Here is a 14,067-nt window from a genome sequence, read left to right as displayed (position 1 = left end):
AGTAGCCTATGGAAGGACAAGAAAAGGGTAGGGATCTAGACATCTGACAACAGTAATTTCCAACTTTCTGCAGATCAGTTTCCTGGTCCGCCAGGTGGGAACAGATACCCCCGGCTCCGCTGCCCTTACAGTTTGGTGAGGATAAAGTGAAATAGTATCATACTTGTAGAACGAGCCTTCACAGACTGTCTCAGGAATGGTCATCTACTCCTCAGAGCCCAGGTTTTGCTTCCCAAAAGACACTACTTTTTCACGTGACCAAGAAGTTTGCAGACCTGTGGCAGAAAAAGGTCTTTTACTAAATTTCAAGAGTACTTACAAAAGGCTTTCTGATTGCCCCTTGAGAATTCTACGAATTGACATGAAATGATTTCAAAACTTTTCACTAATCATAACTTTCTAGAAATTTACTTTTACAAAATGACTACACTACCAAACAAATTCTCCCATCAATAATAGCACCTAACTTTAAACTCAGTTCATACTCTACGGACTGCTCTCACACTTAGTATTACAAGTAATATGGTAGCTAACAGAGTTAAAAGGAAAAATAAACAGCAATGGGAAAAAAGTTGAGGACTTTAATACCCTACTCTCAACAATGGATAGATTCTCCAGAGAGTCAACACGGAAACAGCAGATTTGACCAGACTATAGACCAAATGGGCCGAACAGACCCAGATGAAACATTCTGTCCAGCAGCAGCAAAGTAAGTACGCACGGAACATTTTCTAGGGCAGACCATACGTTAGGTCAAAAAACTGCCCAGAGCAAATGCAAGAGGACTGAAATCATACCAAGTAGCTTCTCTGACCACAATGGCTGGAAACTAGACATGAATAACAAGAGGAAAACTGGAAAATTCATGAACACATGGATTGAACAGTCTCCCAAACAACCAACAGATCCAGAGAAATTAAAGGGGAAATAAACAAGTTTCTTGAGACAAACAAAACCAGAAATACCGGAACTTATGGGATGCAGCAAAAGCATTTCTAAGAGGGAAGTTCATAGCAATAAAGATCCCAAATAAAACCCCTAATTCTACACCTTAGGGAACTAGAAAGTGAGCCCAAAGTTAGCAGAAGAAAGGATCTATTTTCAGTTAAAGACATAGGTATTGTATAAAATCGCATGTTACTGGAGAGGGAACTGAAGTGGCCGAACTGGGTCTACAGCTCAATCCGCTCAGCCTTTTTCAGTGCAGGTTCTGAACCTGGGTATCGGAGCGACTCTTTTCTCAACTTGAGATCAGTCAGAGAAAGTTAATTCCTACAGACAACAGGACGCCTCAGGAAGTTAGGGCTTGATTCTCTTGTGAAAACTAGAAAGACTGCAAGATAAGGCAGGTAACAGTGATCTTCCTCTCCCTCCTGCTCCCCCATACTGATTAGTCCTAGCAAAGAAGGAGATGATCCGGCCCAGGCAGCGGATCTTAGAACAGAGGTAGGTGGCGGCGGCTGCTTCTCTTCCAAGGCAGGGCTTTGTGTCTCCCAGATTCCTCACCGGCCAACACAGATGTGCTCAGAATCACGACAGCAACCGTCCCGCACTGGGGAAAGTATTTGGGCTTGAAGGTGCGTGGGACACGAAAGCCTGGCTGAATAACTGACACGGTGCCCCACGGCTCAGGCCTGAGGGAAACCAGCGAAGACTTTAAGGAAATCACACTTCAACCAAAAGGAGAAATTTAATGTTAAGAAAAAGTGATTTTGATTCATTCTGAAGAGTGCAAGCTTCAAAGGGGCCGGTAAATGTTGTGGACATGCATACAATTCGGAAGCCTGTGTACAGGAATGGACTCAGTCCAGTTAAAGCTAATTGGTATTATTGACGCTCTGACTGTGCTTCCTTGATTCTCACGTACTTTTTCACACAAAAGAAACTGCATTGGGGATGCAGCTAGTGTGGCCTCCAGTGCAGTTCAGGGCGTGCCTGCATCGGGATCACCTGTGTGATCATTAAAAGTAGACTCCTGGACTCCATTCCAAGCCGCCTGAGTCAGAACCAGGAATCTGCATTTTTAACCAGGTGTATTTTATTATGCAATGAAATTTGAGAAACACCGTTCTAGACAAACAGCATGAAATTAGGAAAAAAATGGACAAGGACAAGTTAGGACAAGGAAAATGATTTAGTGGGCTTCCAAAATGGTTACCCTTGGTAATATTATGCATCTGTACAGGTAAGAGAGTATGGCCTTTTGCTTATAAATACAGCCAGCCCAACTCTACATTTAGGAGAGACAGACATGGACAGGAAAAGAATGAGCTAAGTTTGAGGTATCAACTCCATCTGCAATCATCTCAGTGAGATGAAGGATTATTTTTTTCATATGCAGCTGGTTTTCATTATATTAATAGATGTTTCATTAAAGCCAGTTTCAAAAATCACTTCTGGAGTTCTGTAACTCAAAAGTCACGTAAAGGGTTTTAAAACTACTTTGACTACGCAGCCTGGGTAAAAGCACAACTGAACGGTGGAAGAATTAACACATTCCATGAGGAGTGAGGCAGCCGCACGTTGGGAGGCGCCAGCTGAGTGTGGGCTGAGTGAGGATTAGACCATGTGTGCACTGCTCTTGGCAAAGCCGGGCTACTTTTTCCTACTAGGTAATGACAAGACATATTTTAATCTAACAAGACTTCTTGGACTCTCGACTCAAATAAAAAGATCCCAAAAGCCATCATCAGTGCAAACTAATGTTTATATAAAACGATTTTCCAACTGTTCCATATAGTTTCACCATGCTTTCCTTTGTGATTAACAGGAGTTTGACAGTCTAGTCATTCTGGGATCTTGTCCAGGGGCTGGGCTTTTCTAATTTATTGACCTCTGGAAAGTTACTTAAACTTTGAGCTTCAATTTCTTCTCTTCGTTTTTAATAAAACGCAAACCAGTAGACTTAAGAGCTGAACAAGTGACGTTAGGAAAGAGTAGGGACTCAGTAAATATTAATGCTTCGGCCATCGCATAACTTTTACAGAGAGGGAAAACCAACTAGTATTTTATGTCATTATTATGTTAATTCCCAGAACTGTTAGTGATTTAAGGGTTAAAAATCTTATTTGTATCATGAAATAGAAACAATCAGGGCAAATATATACAAAGACGTCAGTTAGCTACTAATTCTGTTGGCTAAAAATAATTTTGAAATAGAAAAGTCCTTTTGGAAAATGTGATTCCAATGATTAACACTAATAAAAAATAGGAACCCCCAAGTATGGTAACTACAGCTCCCTATTGCAGCAGCACGACTCTGTAAGGAGTAAGAATGACAAGTTTACATATTTTCTTCCTCATAGGCCGTATATTTGCTGTGATGTAGCCCATTCCATTGAACTGAACTGGAACTGATTTCAAGGGCAGATACTTCCAAAATGATCTGCTTAACTGGGACTGTCTGACATAAAGTAAAATGTTTCTAAGAGAATTATAGTTCACCTTAGTTTATTATTCACTCCTAAAAGCAGAGACATGATTTTTAAACAGTTTATAGGAACACATCTGTGCACAAAACCCACCAAGTATTAGCATATTGTAAGGGTAAAACCAATTCTCTCTAGCAACTGTCCTTCACGAGTAAAATCATTCATTCACTGAGTACTAAGTGCCAGGCACAAAGTACTAGCTACAGAGCCACAAGATGAAGGAGACACTGGCCTTGCCCTTGAAGAGCTCACGGTTCTGGACTGTGAGAAGAGGTCTATAAGAATAAATATAAGAGAAACTTGAAGGGCATAGTAGAAGGCACAATTAATCAACTTGCTTGAAAGATTTGGGCCAAACTCAATTGAAGACAAGATATTTTAGGTAGGACTTGAAAAATGAGTAATGAGAAGGGATTTGAGAGGCAAAAAAAAAAAAAAATAGAAAGTTAGAGGAAAGAGGAGAGCGTATTTCAGGCAGCAAGGGTACCAGGTGCCCAAGATGTGCTGAGTAGGTTCGGATGAACCCAGAGCGGGGCCCTGGGGCGGGAAAGCCAATGAGAAGAAAGGGAAATGAATGTTCAGGCATCGTGAAGTTGGACAGGAAGGTTACAGTCACATCTTACATGGTGGCTTCAGTATGTTCGGACTTCTTCCCAAAGTCAAATTGGAGTCATTTGTGTTTGTTAAAAATGTCCAGTAGAGGACACGGGTAAGACTGATTGTAAGGAGAATCCCGGCAGCACGTGGACAGGAGAGAAGCGAGCCCAGGGACAAGGTGACCTGTTAGGTGAGTGCAGTGATGCATTCCGGGTCAGAATTGTGGCACTTGCATCGGTGCAGCAGCCGCCGGGATGCTGAGGAGGGATGGGTCTGAGCGGATGGAGAACACAGACTGGTGTCTGGCGGAGGATGGAGGAAAAGGAGTCTGACCTCAGCTATTGGCTCGGGTGGTAAGTCAATAAAAGTGCCACCGCAGGAGAGGATGAATAGACTTTGAGGACTAGGTTTGAATGAGGAGACACAGCGGCGGGTGCAGGAAGCAAGGGGCTGGGAAGTCAGGAAGGAGTGAACACACTGCGCTGGCTCTCCCAGAGGCGGCTCCCCGCTGGGGAAAATACCCCCGCCACTAGGGACAAAGGGGACCAGAACAATAAACTGGGAGGTCATCACCTCGCAGACTGCAGCTGAAGCCATGGGGATGGGTGGGGAACAGCTGACGAGGAAACCCCCTGTACACCGCAACCCTGTTGGAGGGGTCGGCGAAATTATGCTACATCCACAGACTCCCATCGTCATTTAACGTGACCACAGTGACGATGACATGAGGCAGTATGGGAAAGTGCCCGCCGTGAATTGAAGAAATCAGAGTATACGTAAAATACCATGGGTGGCTCACGAAAACATCGTGCTGGGTGAGAGAAGCCAGATGCAGAAAGAACATGCTGTATGTTTCCATTGATAGGGGATTCCACAACGGACAAACCTAATCCATGGTGACAGAAAGCAGGCCAGTGGCTTCTGTGGGAGGGGGAGTCTGCTGACAAGGGGCATGAGGGGGTTTCCTGGGATGAGAGACACATCCTGTAGCATGATGACGGTGTAGGTTACGGCAGGGTATGTGTGTGTCAACCTGATGGAACTATAATCATTCCATGGTAGGGAAATCAGACCTTAAAAAAATATATCAAGAGCACAAACTTGTATGTATTCATACAGATAAAGCAGAATATATAAAAATAAGAGTATGTCAGGATAGTGGAGCTATGAGCTCTTCTCACTTCAAAATTTTAATTTTCATACAGTGTTTTTCAATAAAAAGAAAATTTAAAGCCTCAAATGCCCACACATATTTATCAGGTACCCATAAAATGGAAAGAATATATTTTTTTCATAGGAAAGAGGAACGAATCTCTGTAATTAAGGAGTTTACTATCTGAAGGCAACGAAAACACAAGAGAACAATAAATACATGAATGCGAACCATCAAGGGCTCACTGGAGTGAAGGCAGCCTCTCGGTTACTTCTAAGACAACCACAGGGGGGTTTTGAAGAGTTTCTGCGGAAGCAAGTGGAAAGGCATCCCACGAAGGGCCATGGCTCCCACAGCAGAGGCATGCAGGCTGCATGGGAGGTAAGGGGGGCTCATCTGAGTGTACGGGATGAGTGTACGAGCGTACACACGTCGGGATAATGCATGTGAGGACAATGGGCAAGTCAGCTGACAGAGGGGACAAGGTAGGTTCTGCAGAGCAGACTGCATTTGGGGTCAGCGCCCCTGCATTTGTGAGTTGTTCTTTAATCTTTGCGGTTCTTAGTTGGGTGGGACCCTTTCCTCAACTTTAAGGGAGCAGGTAAACACAAATTACCCAATGGGAGAGTGATGCCAACAGCTCCCCATTATTTCGGAGGGAAAAGGTTGACACTTACATGACGGTGACAGTGGGTTCCCCATGACGGACCGGGCACCAGGGTAGTTGCTCCAGAGACAGTACCATTTAATTCAAGCTCCCCAACAACCCAGCAAAACACATATGAATGTCACATGACCAGTGAGGAAACTCCTCAAAGACATTCAGTAACTTTTAACTAGGTGTGGATGGACAGAAACCAGGCTATGACTCCACACCCCAAGCACTCCACTGTGTCAGGTAGGGACTGATCACGTCTCACTTCCACTTGGGCGTGAAGACGAAGAACAGCCTGTCTTGAGGGATGTCTACTAACACCTTGTCTAATTAATACTCCTTTCTGCAGTTCAGTCTATCATCTCACAATCAGCAAATGTGGTTAATCACTGCACAGCTGTAAACTGCACACATCTTAATACCTACTTGGTATTCAACTGCAGTCAACCCTTGGTGCCAGATGCTTTACCAGGTGTTATCTCACATAATCCTCACGACTACCCCTGAGGCAGACGGCGAGGACAGCCCTTTACAGAGAATGCGACGTGACTGGCCCAGGTCTCCTAGCTACCGCAAATTTGAACTTGGACCATGTGACAACAGCCTAACCACTTTGCCCTTCTGCCTCCAATTTTAAAACTGAGTTTTAACCTTTGCCATGTAAACCTGACATTTTCTCAGTTCATGCAACCATCAGTCATGCAACCACGCAACCATGGCAGCTTCGAGAGCGTTCTTCCTGGACCGTTCCATCAGAAGAACTACTTAAAGGCTTCTATTCTGTCCTCTTGCAGAATCAAAACCCTTCCCAAGATGCTATACATGGTTACTCGAGCAATTCCACCTGATTCAGTAGCAGCCATGGCATTCTCTGAGGTAGCCTTGGGTGACCGAGAGATAGGGACAGGCCAACCACTGCAGCCCGACTCTGTGATAACAGCGGTAAAGGACACCAGAGCACACCCTCCTTATCACGGACAGAAAGCTGAGAGCGGGTATGAACTGCAACGGCTATTTCCTGTCGGGCTGTGTGACTGCCTGGAGGTGTTGAGTACCCGGGTCCCAATTCAACTCACTTAATTGTGTGATCTACCCAGAGGTAAAAAGAGGATGCCCCATTCAAGCAGAGTGAATGGGGGCAGTGTTCCGCTGGCGTGTCTGCCTTGTCTTGGGAAGAAGCTGAAATGTGAGCCAGCAGGAGGCTCAGCTCCACCTCTCCTGGGCTATAATGAACTCTGAGCCCCCCAAAACAGGCCCTTGCCTGATCTCCTAACTCTACATCCACCAAATTACTCAAGGCACAGAGAAAAGTGAATTAAGTTGGTCATTTGGATAATCAAAAGGGCAAAAGTCTCATTAAGTAACATGGCAGAGAGCCTTAGAAGTCTCTGAGAGAGGTTTCTCAGCTGTGCTTTTCTTGAATTGTTTCCCTAGAACTCTCAAGTCGTCAGGGTCCTGAAGTTCCATCTGTCCCAAAATGACTTTTCCATAGAGTCCTTCATTTCCACAGCCCAAAATGAGGTCAGGAGAAGCAGAGGCCCTGGCTAGCTGGGTCTTAAGAACCTGGGGGATTCGCCAGGAGTTTGGCGTGGCCCCGCACTGAGAGGTGGGAAGAGAAGAAATGCAGAGAGGATCTTGACCTCACGCGTACAGAGTGTTTGAGTCCAGCACGTGATGCTGACAATGCTTAAACTCTGGTCTCACCCCAAGAAAAATGGGCAGTTTCTCCTAGAACTAGAGGAACACAATTTTCATCCCTGGCTGTTGCCTGTGCATTATTTATACATATACCTGCACACGGTGTATGTGGATATGCAGAAAAACTGCAAATGGCAAGGAGCTCGGCCTTTCAATGAACTACTCCAGACCTAGCTAAAGCAAAAACAAAAACAAAAAAAACCATACACAAAAAACAGCACACAGGGGACCCCCCTAGGCAGCCAGTTCACTCCAACATGGTAGCTGAGGCAGGGGAGGCAGTGTTGTCTCGGCTGCATGAACCCTGAGGACTCTTCCAGGAGAGACAAGAACTCAGGCAGAGGCCAGCCTGGAGCAGCAGAGCTGGGTGGGTGGCTCGAGGCCCCCGGCTGCCTGTGGGACGGGGTCCTGATTCACCATCCACCCCATTCAAATAGTAAGATTAGACCAGGGACAAGCCTCCTTCAGCCAGGCTGCCCCAAGATGCAGCATCCGTCTAGCTGGACTCACTACTCACAACCCACCCCAAGGCAGTGCCATGTAATTACTGTTCGCAGAGAGGGAATTTTCTCACCACTCTCCAATATGAACAGTGGCTCAGGAAAAAAAAAAAAAAAAAAAGATGGAATCATTTACCAGGAGCCCAAACAATTACAGAAATCATTCTGTCCCTCTCTTCAGGAAGAGAAGTGTTTTGGTCATCAGCAGCTCTGCTAGACTTAGATCAGTGCCAGGAATTCTGTGAACTTTACATCAAGCTGCCAAGATTCAAAAGAAATGTCGATAGTAAGTGTTTGCACAGACACCCCAGAGCAGACAGCGTGCCCCTGCAGACACCAAGCAGACAGGCAAAGAGAACTGTCCCATCTGCCCCTCGCCCCGTGACACTTAGAGGAAAAAAAAAAAAAACTCTTACCCAGCTCTCCCCGGAGGTTAACAAGTTCTTGAGATAGGGCTTTGTGTTGTTTCAGCGCTTCCTCCCGCTGCGGAAAACAAACATCAAGTTACTAATGTTTTCAAGAGGGTCCCTTTCAGCAAGGCACACATTTGTTATCACCAGAAAACCGAGACTCAGAATCGAGCAACCGAGATATGAATCATTTAGGCGAACAGTTTGTGTTGTTTGAAAACACAGATGTCCCTGAGCTGTTAAGGAAATGCGCGCTTCAGAAATCTGTATTTTCCCGGGTCCGCATGAAACTTTCATGTGAAGCACTGAGAAATATTTACTCGGAGGCACGCTTCACTGCTGACCTGTAGAGCCAGCCTTTCAGCTAATGCATACTGTACTTAAGACGTAATGCAGTCTCCCCCTCCAAGGGCACCAGAGACCTAATCAGTCTAAGATAAATATTTAATGTTCCAAACATATGCACTTGCGTGCACTTTGTCCTGTATTTCCACATTTTAAAAGAAAGGTGTGTTACAATCCTGTACTTCTATAAGGAAGACACAAAGTTTGTCATAAAGCTATGGCAAAAAAAAAAAATAATCCTTGAAAGACAGAATTAAATTGATTTTACTCAGGTACACAAGATTTTCTAATTATTATAATATTTTGAATCGGCTAGAATTCTAAGTAGATGCTAGAGAAATGAATCAAAGAAAACCAGGAGGCTGTTTCCATACTAATAAAGCAATTATCAATCTTGCAAAAAAAAAGAACAATTTCCCAGCGACCAGGCACTCACAGCAATCACACATACACACACATATACACACATCACACGAATGCAGCAATGAGATGCCGTTTCCTGCCCAGCAGGGTCCCTAGCCCAGGGTGTAAGGAAGAAAAAGGCAGAAGTCGCAGCTCTCTGCAGATGCCCCCATCCGATCAGCCAAGCCGGAGCTCCCACCGCACCTTGGCCACAGTGGTGCAGAGGTCATGACTCCCAGCCCGTGCCGGCAAAAGTCACTTGTCATTTAAAGCATTTCCCCATAATTCCAGACCACCTCTGCCTTAGTCCCTGACATTCTTCCAGAAAAGCACTAGAAACAAATACTAATTACCCTTGTCGCTGCACATGGAGAATAGAGGCACATTTTGCTGCTGGAGCAGCCCATTTTCCAGCTTCTGTCTCCAACTCTCCCCTCCCCCCACACTGGCCAAGAAGTGCACAGGTGGCCACGCCACCCACCGGTCTGTCTACACTGACAGCTCTACCAGGAGGAGTGCCATTGGCCCCGGTTAGCCTTACTTCACGTCCTGCAGGTTAGCGTCTGCCTCAGCCGGCTCTCCCTGCACAGAAGCTGATGCTGCAGCTTGTGCCTTTGGCACAGGCAGCCTGCGATCACTTAAAGCCACAGCCCTTCTTTTATGAAAAACGAGAGCCAGACATGAGCCTGATCAATCGCCACTTACTTAAATACCGGCAGCTACGGTGGAAAGAAAAACTGACCTTCTCTACATGGATAATGGAGTCGTTTTTAGATTTGTGAGCCTTTTTTATTCCCCTCTCTAATTGAGGTCATTAGATTATCACACTCCCTAATAGAAAAGGGAAATGTGGTCTCCAGCACCTGTATAGGGAATGAGCTCATGAACTAGGTGTATGACGATGCACCTAGAAGTTGTGGAAATGACATCACAAAATGAATGGTGTTTCCCACAGAATTTGATCTGAATGCTTAGAACATGGTCCACTGGTGTTTTAAGAACAACTGACTTGAGAGTTGAAGATTAGATATATTTGATAACTTTTACTTTTTACTTTGTGAAAGCGTCTCATTAAAGAGCTAAGGAAGTTAAGGATACGCCTGCACCGACATATGGGCATTTCACGGCGACCGAAATTTAGGAGACTTTCTCTGTGAGACATTTTCATCTTAATGGCGTTCTAAATGCTCGGTTTTTAAAATGCAGGAGCAAGTGTTTCCAAAGGCAGAGATCAGTTAGTCTGTGTCTCAAAAATAAAGAAGTAGTGGGTTTTCTACTGTAGAAATTAAAGTTTGAGGACAATCAACCTGGATAAAATTAGGAGTTGAAAAATACATACATTATATACTTCTCTTAATCTCAAATTTAAGCCCTGGTTTTGTTTGCTTCGTAATCTAGTTCAGGTAAGCGTCAGCAAGTTTTGTCACTCGAGCTACAAGAAAACCAGAAGACCGTTTTATCAGGTACAAGCAATCCTGCAACACACCCAGTGAAATGCCTTACAAGTCACTGTTTCCAATGGTAACCAAATTGCTACTAGGAAGAAAAGCTGGCAAGAAGTTCTATCACTTTTCCATAAAAAATTCAGTTGGTATATAATTTCCAGAAGTCATTCTGTGAAAACTTTTCCATCATATCACAGATACATACCAGGTGACTTTTTTGCTTATTAAAGGGATTTGGGGACAAGGAATTTCGGTACCATGGGGACGTTTCTCCCAACTCTAGTGCCCTCAACCCTCCTGCCCTCAGTGGCCGGAAGCCATGAATATCTTCCAGTCTCTGTCAATCCCAGGAGCAGGGACGGGAAAACCGTGAGGTCATCACTGCCTCCGCTTGGTCCAAATGGGTGTGCCGAAGTCAGTCAGGCTTCCTTCCTGACATGTCCTGAATTGCTCTTTCCGGTTAGGACTCCTCCACCCAGGTCCTGATCCTCGTTCACCCACTCCTGGACCATCAAACACCCCTCCACACCGCCTTGCAGAGGGCTGCTAGGTCATCCCATAGTCCCTGCACATGTAAACGTCCTGGCTCGGAAAGCCTCTTCCACTGAATGCGCAAAAAAGTAAACAGCACCCCGAGTCCACGAACCTCAGTCACGCAACTGCTGTTGAGACTCCCGACCCCTCTTCTGTCCAAGTCATGCCCGCCACGCATGTCCCACCCGCACGCTCTGGATTGCCGGGTCTGCTTTACCTAGCCCACTGCATAAACCTCCAGGGAATGCTGTGTGTCAATCAGACACCACCCTCCTTCCCCAGATGCCTACACAGGACATCTATCATTCTGAGTTGGTTGGAAAATTATTACTCATTACCAATTTCCCAAGCACCGTTCCAGATGCTGGGAAAAATAGGAGGGACATTTAAGACGCAGTCCCTGCCTTTGAGAAGCTGGGGATCTAGGTAGATCTAGAATGTCCAGGCCCAGTTCTCTCATTGTATCTCGAAGATGATGACCTCATCTGAGGGGAAGCAGTGCAGGGTCCTGGAAAAACCAAGGCCTTTCGATACAATTCTCTGTGATATGCTGACCACAGTGACTGACAGGTACGTACTGTCGGTTTCGGCCCAACTCTTCCTGGTAGCTTGCTCTTTAAGATACATACCCTTTACTGATAGAGGATAAAATGTGTTTTGTCACTTACATACTGATGGCCTATTCCTTTTTATTCATCTGCTCCCACATCAGTGTCTCTGTCTTAGATAATAAACTCTTTAGTCCAGAGAACAAGTTTATTTAATTCTCTTTGCAGCGTTAACATGCAGAATGTCATACACTGTGAAAAAAGAGGGAGGTGGGACTCTGGATAGAAAAATGCTTTTATACTCATGCACTAAATACATGAAGTGCTCCAAGAAAAAAAAAAATGAATTCACCATAATTTAATTAGGACTCCCTGGGACGCAAGCACTTAGTCCCTGGCCACCGTCCCACCAGCGGGCCTGGGCTTGCCGGCTGCTGAGAGCGAGCTGCTCAGGGGGTGGCAGGAAGGAGGCACGTCAGAGAGCTGGGACATGGGTGACATCGGACCTCCTCCCCAGGCCCACGCAATGAACTGTGCCCACTTTTGCTCTGAGGCTACTTTCCTTAGCGTAGACTGCTAGTGCCATTCAAAACTCACCTGTGTTTAGGGGCTGCTTCAGGATAGGTTCCTCTTGCAAAAAAGAGAATTGGAGGCACAGTGGATACCAATCAGATGTTGGCGGGGGGGTGGCCTTGAACCTGTTCAGGCTTACCTAGGATCTCATCTGTAGACACTTTTATGAAGAACCTGGGATGACTACCAACACTGTCCCACACTGTGGTGGTCTGTGTGGAAGGCTGCACAACCATGCAAAGATGGAGCAAGACTTAGAGCTAAAACTACACTGTGTTCTTTGAGAAATACAAAGTATGGTATCTGTTTCCTGATTCATGAGACATTTATGAGAACTTCTAGTATGTAATGAGTTCTATCTGCCACTAAAGTGGTTATTAAATAGATTTGCAACAAAAGGATAAGTTAATGTTCCAGGATTCCTTATCACCAACCACATTTACCCATAATATATAGTTCCAAAACCATTGAGACGAAGTTAGCAATAACAAGATATATATGTATATACGGATCAATCTACACCTACAAAATCTATATCAATCAGTCACATCTGTAATGGAGGGTTAAGAGAAAACTGTTCTGAGGAAATTGCTTAACTTTCCCCCCGGTTATGTCTTTCCTTTCCAACTGTTTTATAACAGTGCCCTGTACACATTAGGCAATGAGTAAATATTTGCTGATTGATTATAAAAAGCTAGCAAAGAACACTCACATAAAGACTATATGTTCAACTCACATCTGGGGCCCCACCCTCTCTACTCATTCGTTCATTCATTCATTCAGGTATTCACTGTGTGTCCTTTATGTATAAGGCACAGCCACAGCTGCTGAGGGGTTTCCCAGGAAAGAACTAAACCCAGATCCTGCTCTCAGCGAGCGTCCCATCTTAAAAAGCAGAAACAAGGGCTAACTGCTTACCTACAATACAAGGCAGAGAGTGGCAGAAATCTAAGTGCGTCCGGAATCCAGACAGCAGACAGAACATAGAGCTGCAAGGACCAGGAAAGTCTTCATCAAAGGGGGAGGTTTGAGCTGAACTTTTAGAAATTCAGAGGAGTCCCATTACATGGGCATTAGGGCCTACCTTAGGAATAAGATGAAATTCACACACAGTAAAAGTATCCCTAAAGCTCAGTAAGAACTAGCTCTGCTGTGGCTGACAAAGCATCTCTCAGTAGGTCCCGCACTGTGAGGTTTCTCCCTTAGTGTGGGAACTACTCCTTCTCCAACTGAGCACCTGATAAAGTGTCTTTGGCTGGTGTTTAGGGGCCAGGTCATACGGGAAGAGAGTATCTTTAAACACTAGGATCACACAGTGTGGAAGGCTCATGCCCACGAGGTGTACAGGGACTGAGAGCACAGCTGGAGGAAGAGGTAACTCCTGTCTTTCATCTCATACCCATGCCTGGGCCTCTGCTGCCTGCAGGGCATGGGAGGCAGGACTGCCTGATCTATCTCATTGGCACATTTAACCTTGGCTGTCTGTCCATCCGATGAATCTGCCAAATAGAATGCAACTTAAATGCAGGTGGTGAGGGGATGCTACTATGAGAAAGATCTGAACATGTACATGTTGGTGGGAAAGGCAGTAGTCCAGTAATGGTGTTTAAACAAAGGACTAAACAGCACAGGAAGTTCATAGGGGATTTTGAGTTCATAGTGTCCGAGACCTGGGTTCAAGTCCTGATTCTCCTCTTACTAGCTGGCTGATGATAGTCAAGTTTGTTAACAGCTCTGTGCCTCAATTTTCTTATTTGTAAATTCCAACGTACGATT

At 45.1% G+C, this 14,067-nt stretch overlaps 1 protein-coding gene across 4 annotated transcripts in view; it reads right to left on the bottom strand.

Annotated features, from left to right (window-relative positions):
• The window catches only part of MTUS1 (microtubule associated scaffold protein 1), a 128,539-nt gene that overhangs the window by 15,802 nt on the left and 98,670 nt on the right, over positions 1-14,067 (bottom strand). For 3 of the 4 annotated variants that reach the window (XM_024562616.4, XM_024562621.4, XM_024562619.4), the window contains one exon: positions 8,451-8,517. In XM_024562616.4, the coding sequence (XP_024418384.2) occupies positions 8,451-8,517 (67 nt within the window). Of the gene's footprint in view, positions 1-8,450; positions 8,518-9,544; positions 9,709-14,067 lie in introns of those variants that run through there. The other variant, XM_024562622.4, reaches the window with a different exon arrangement.

This window comes from Desmodus rotundus, chromosome 13 (genome assembly GCF_022682495.2).
Source record: "Desmodus rotundus isolate HL8 chromosome 13, HLdesRot8A.1, whole genome shotgun sequence".
Lineage (NCBI taxonomy): Eukaryota > Metazoa > Chordata > Mammalia > Chiroptera > Phyllostomidae > Desmodus > Desmodus rotundus.
The sequence above is the reverse complement of the archived record's forward strand: the minus strand, read 5'-3'. Positions and strand labels throughout refer to the sequence as shown.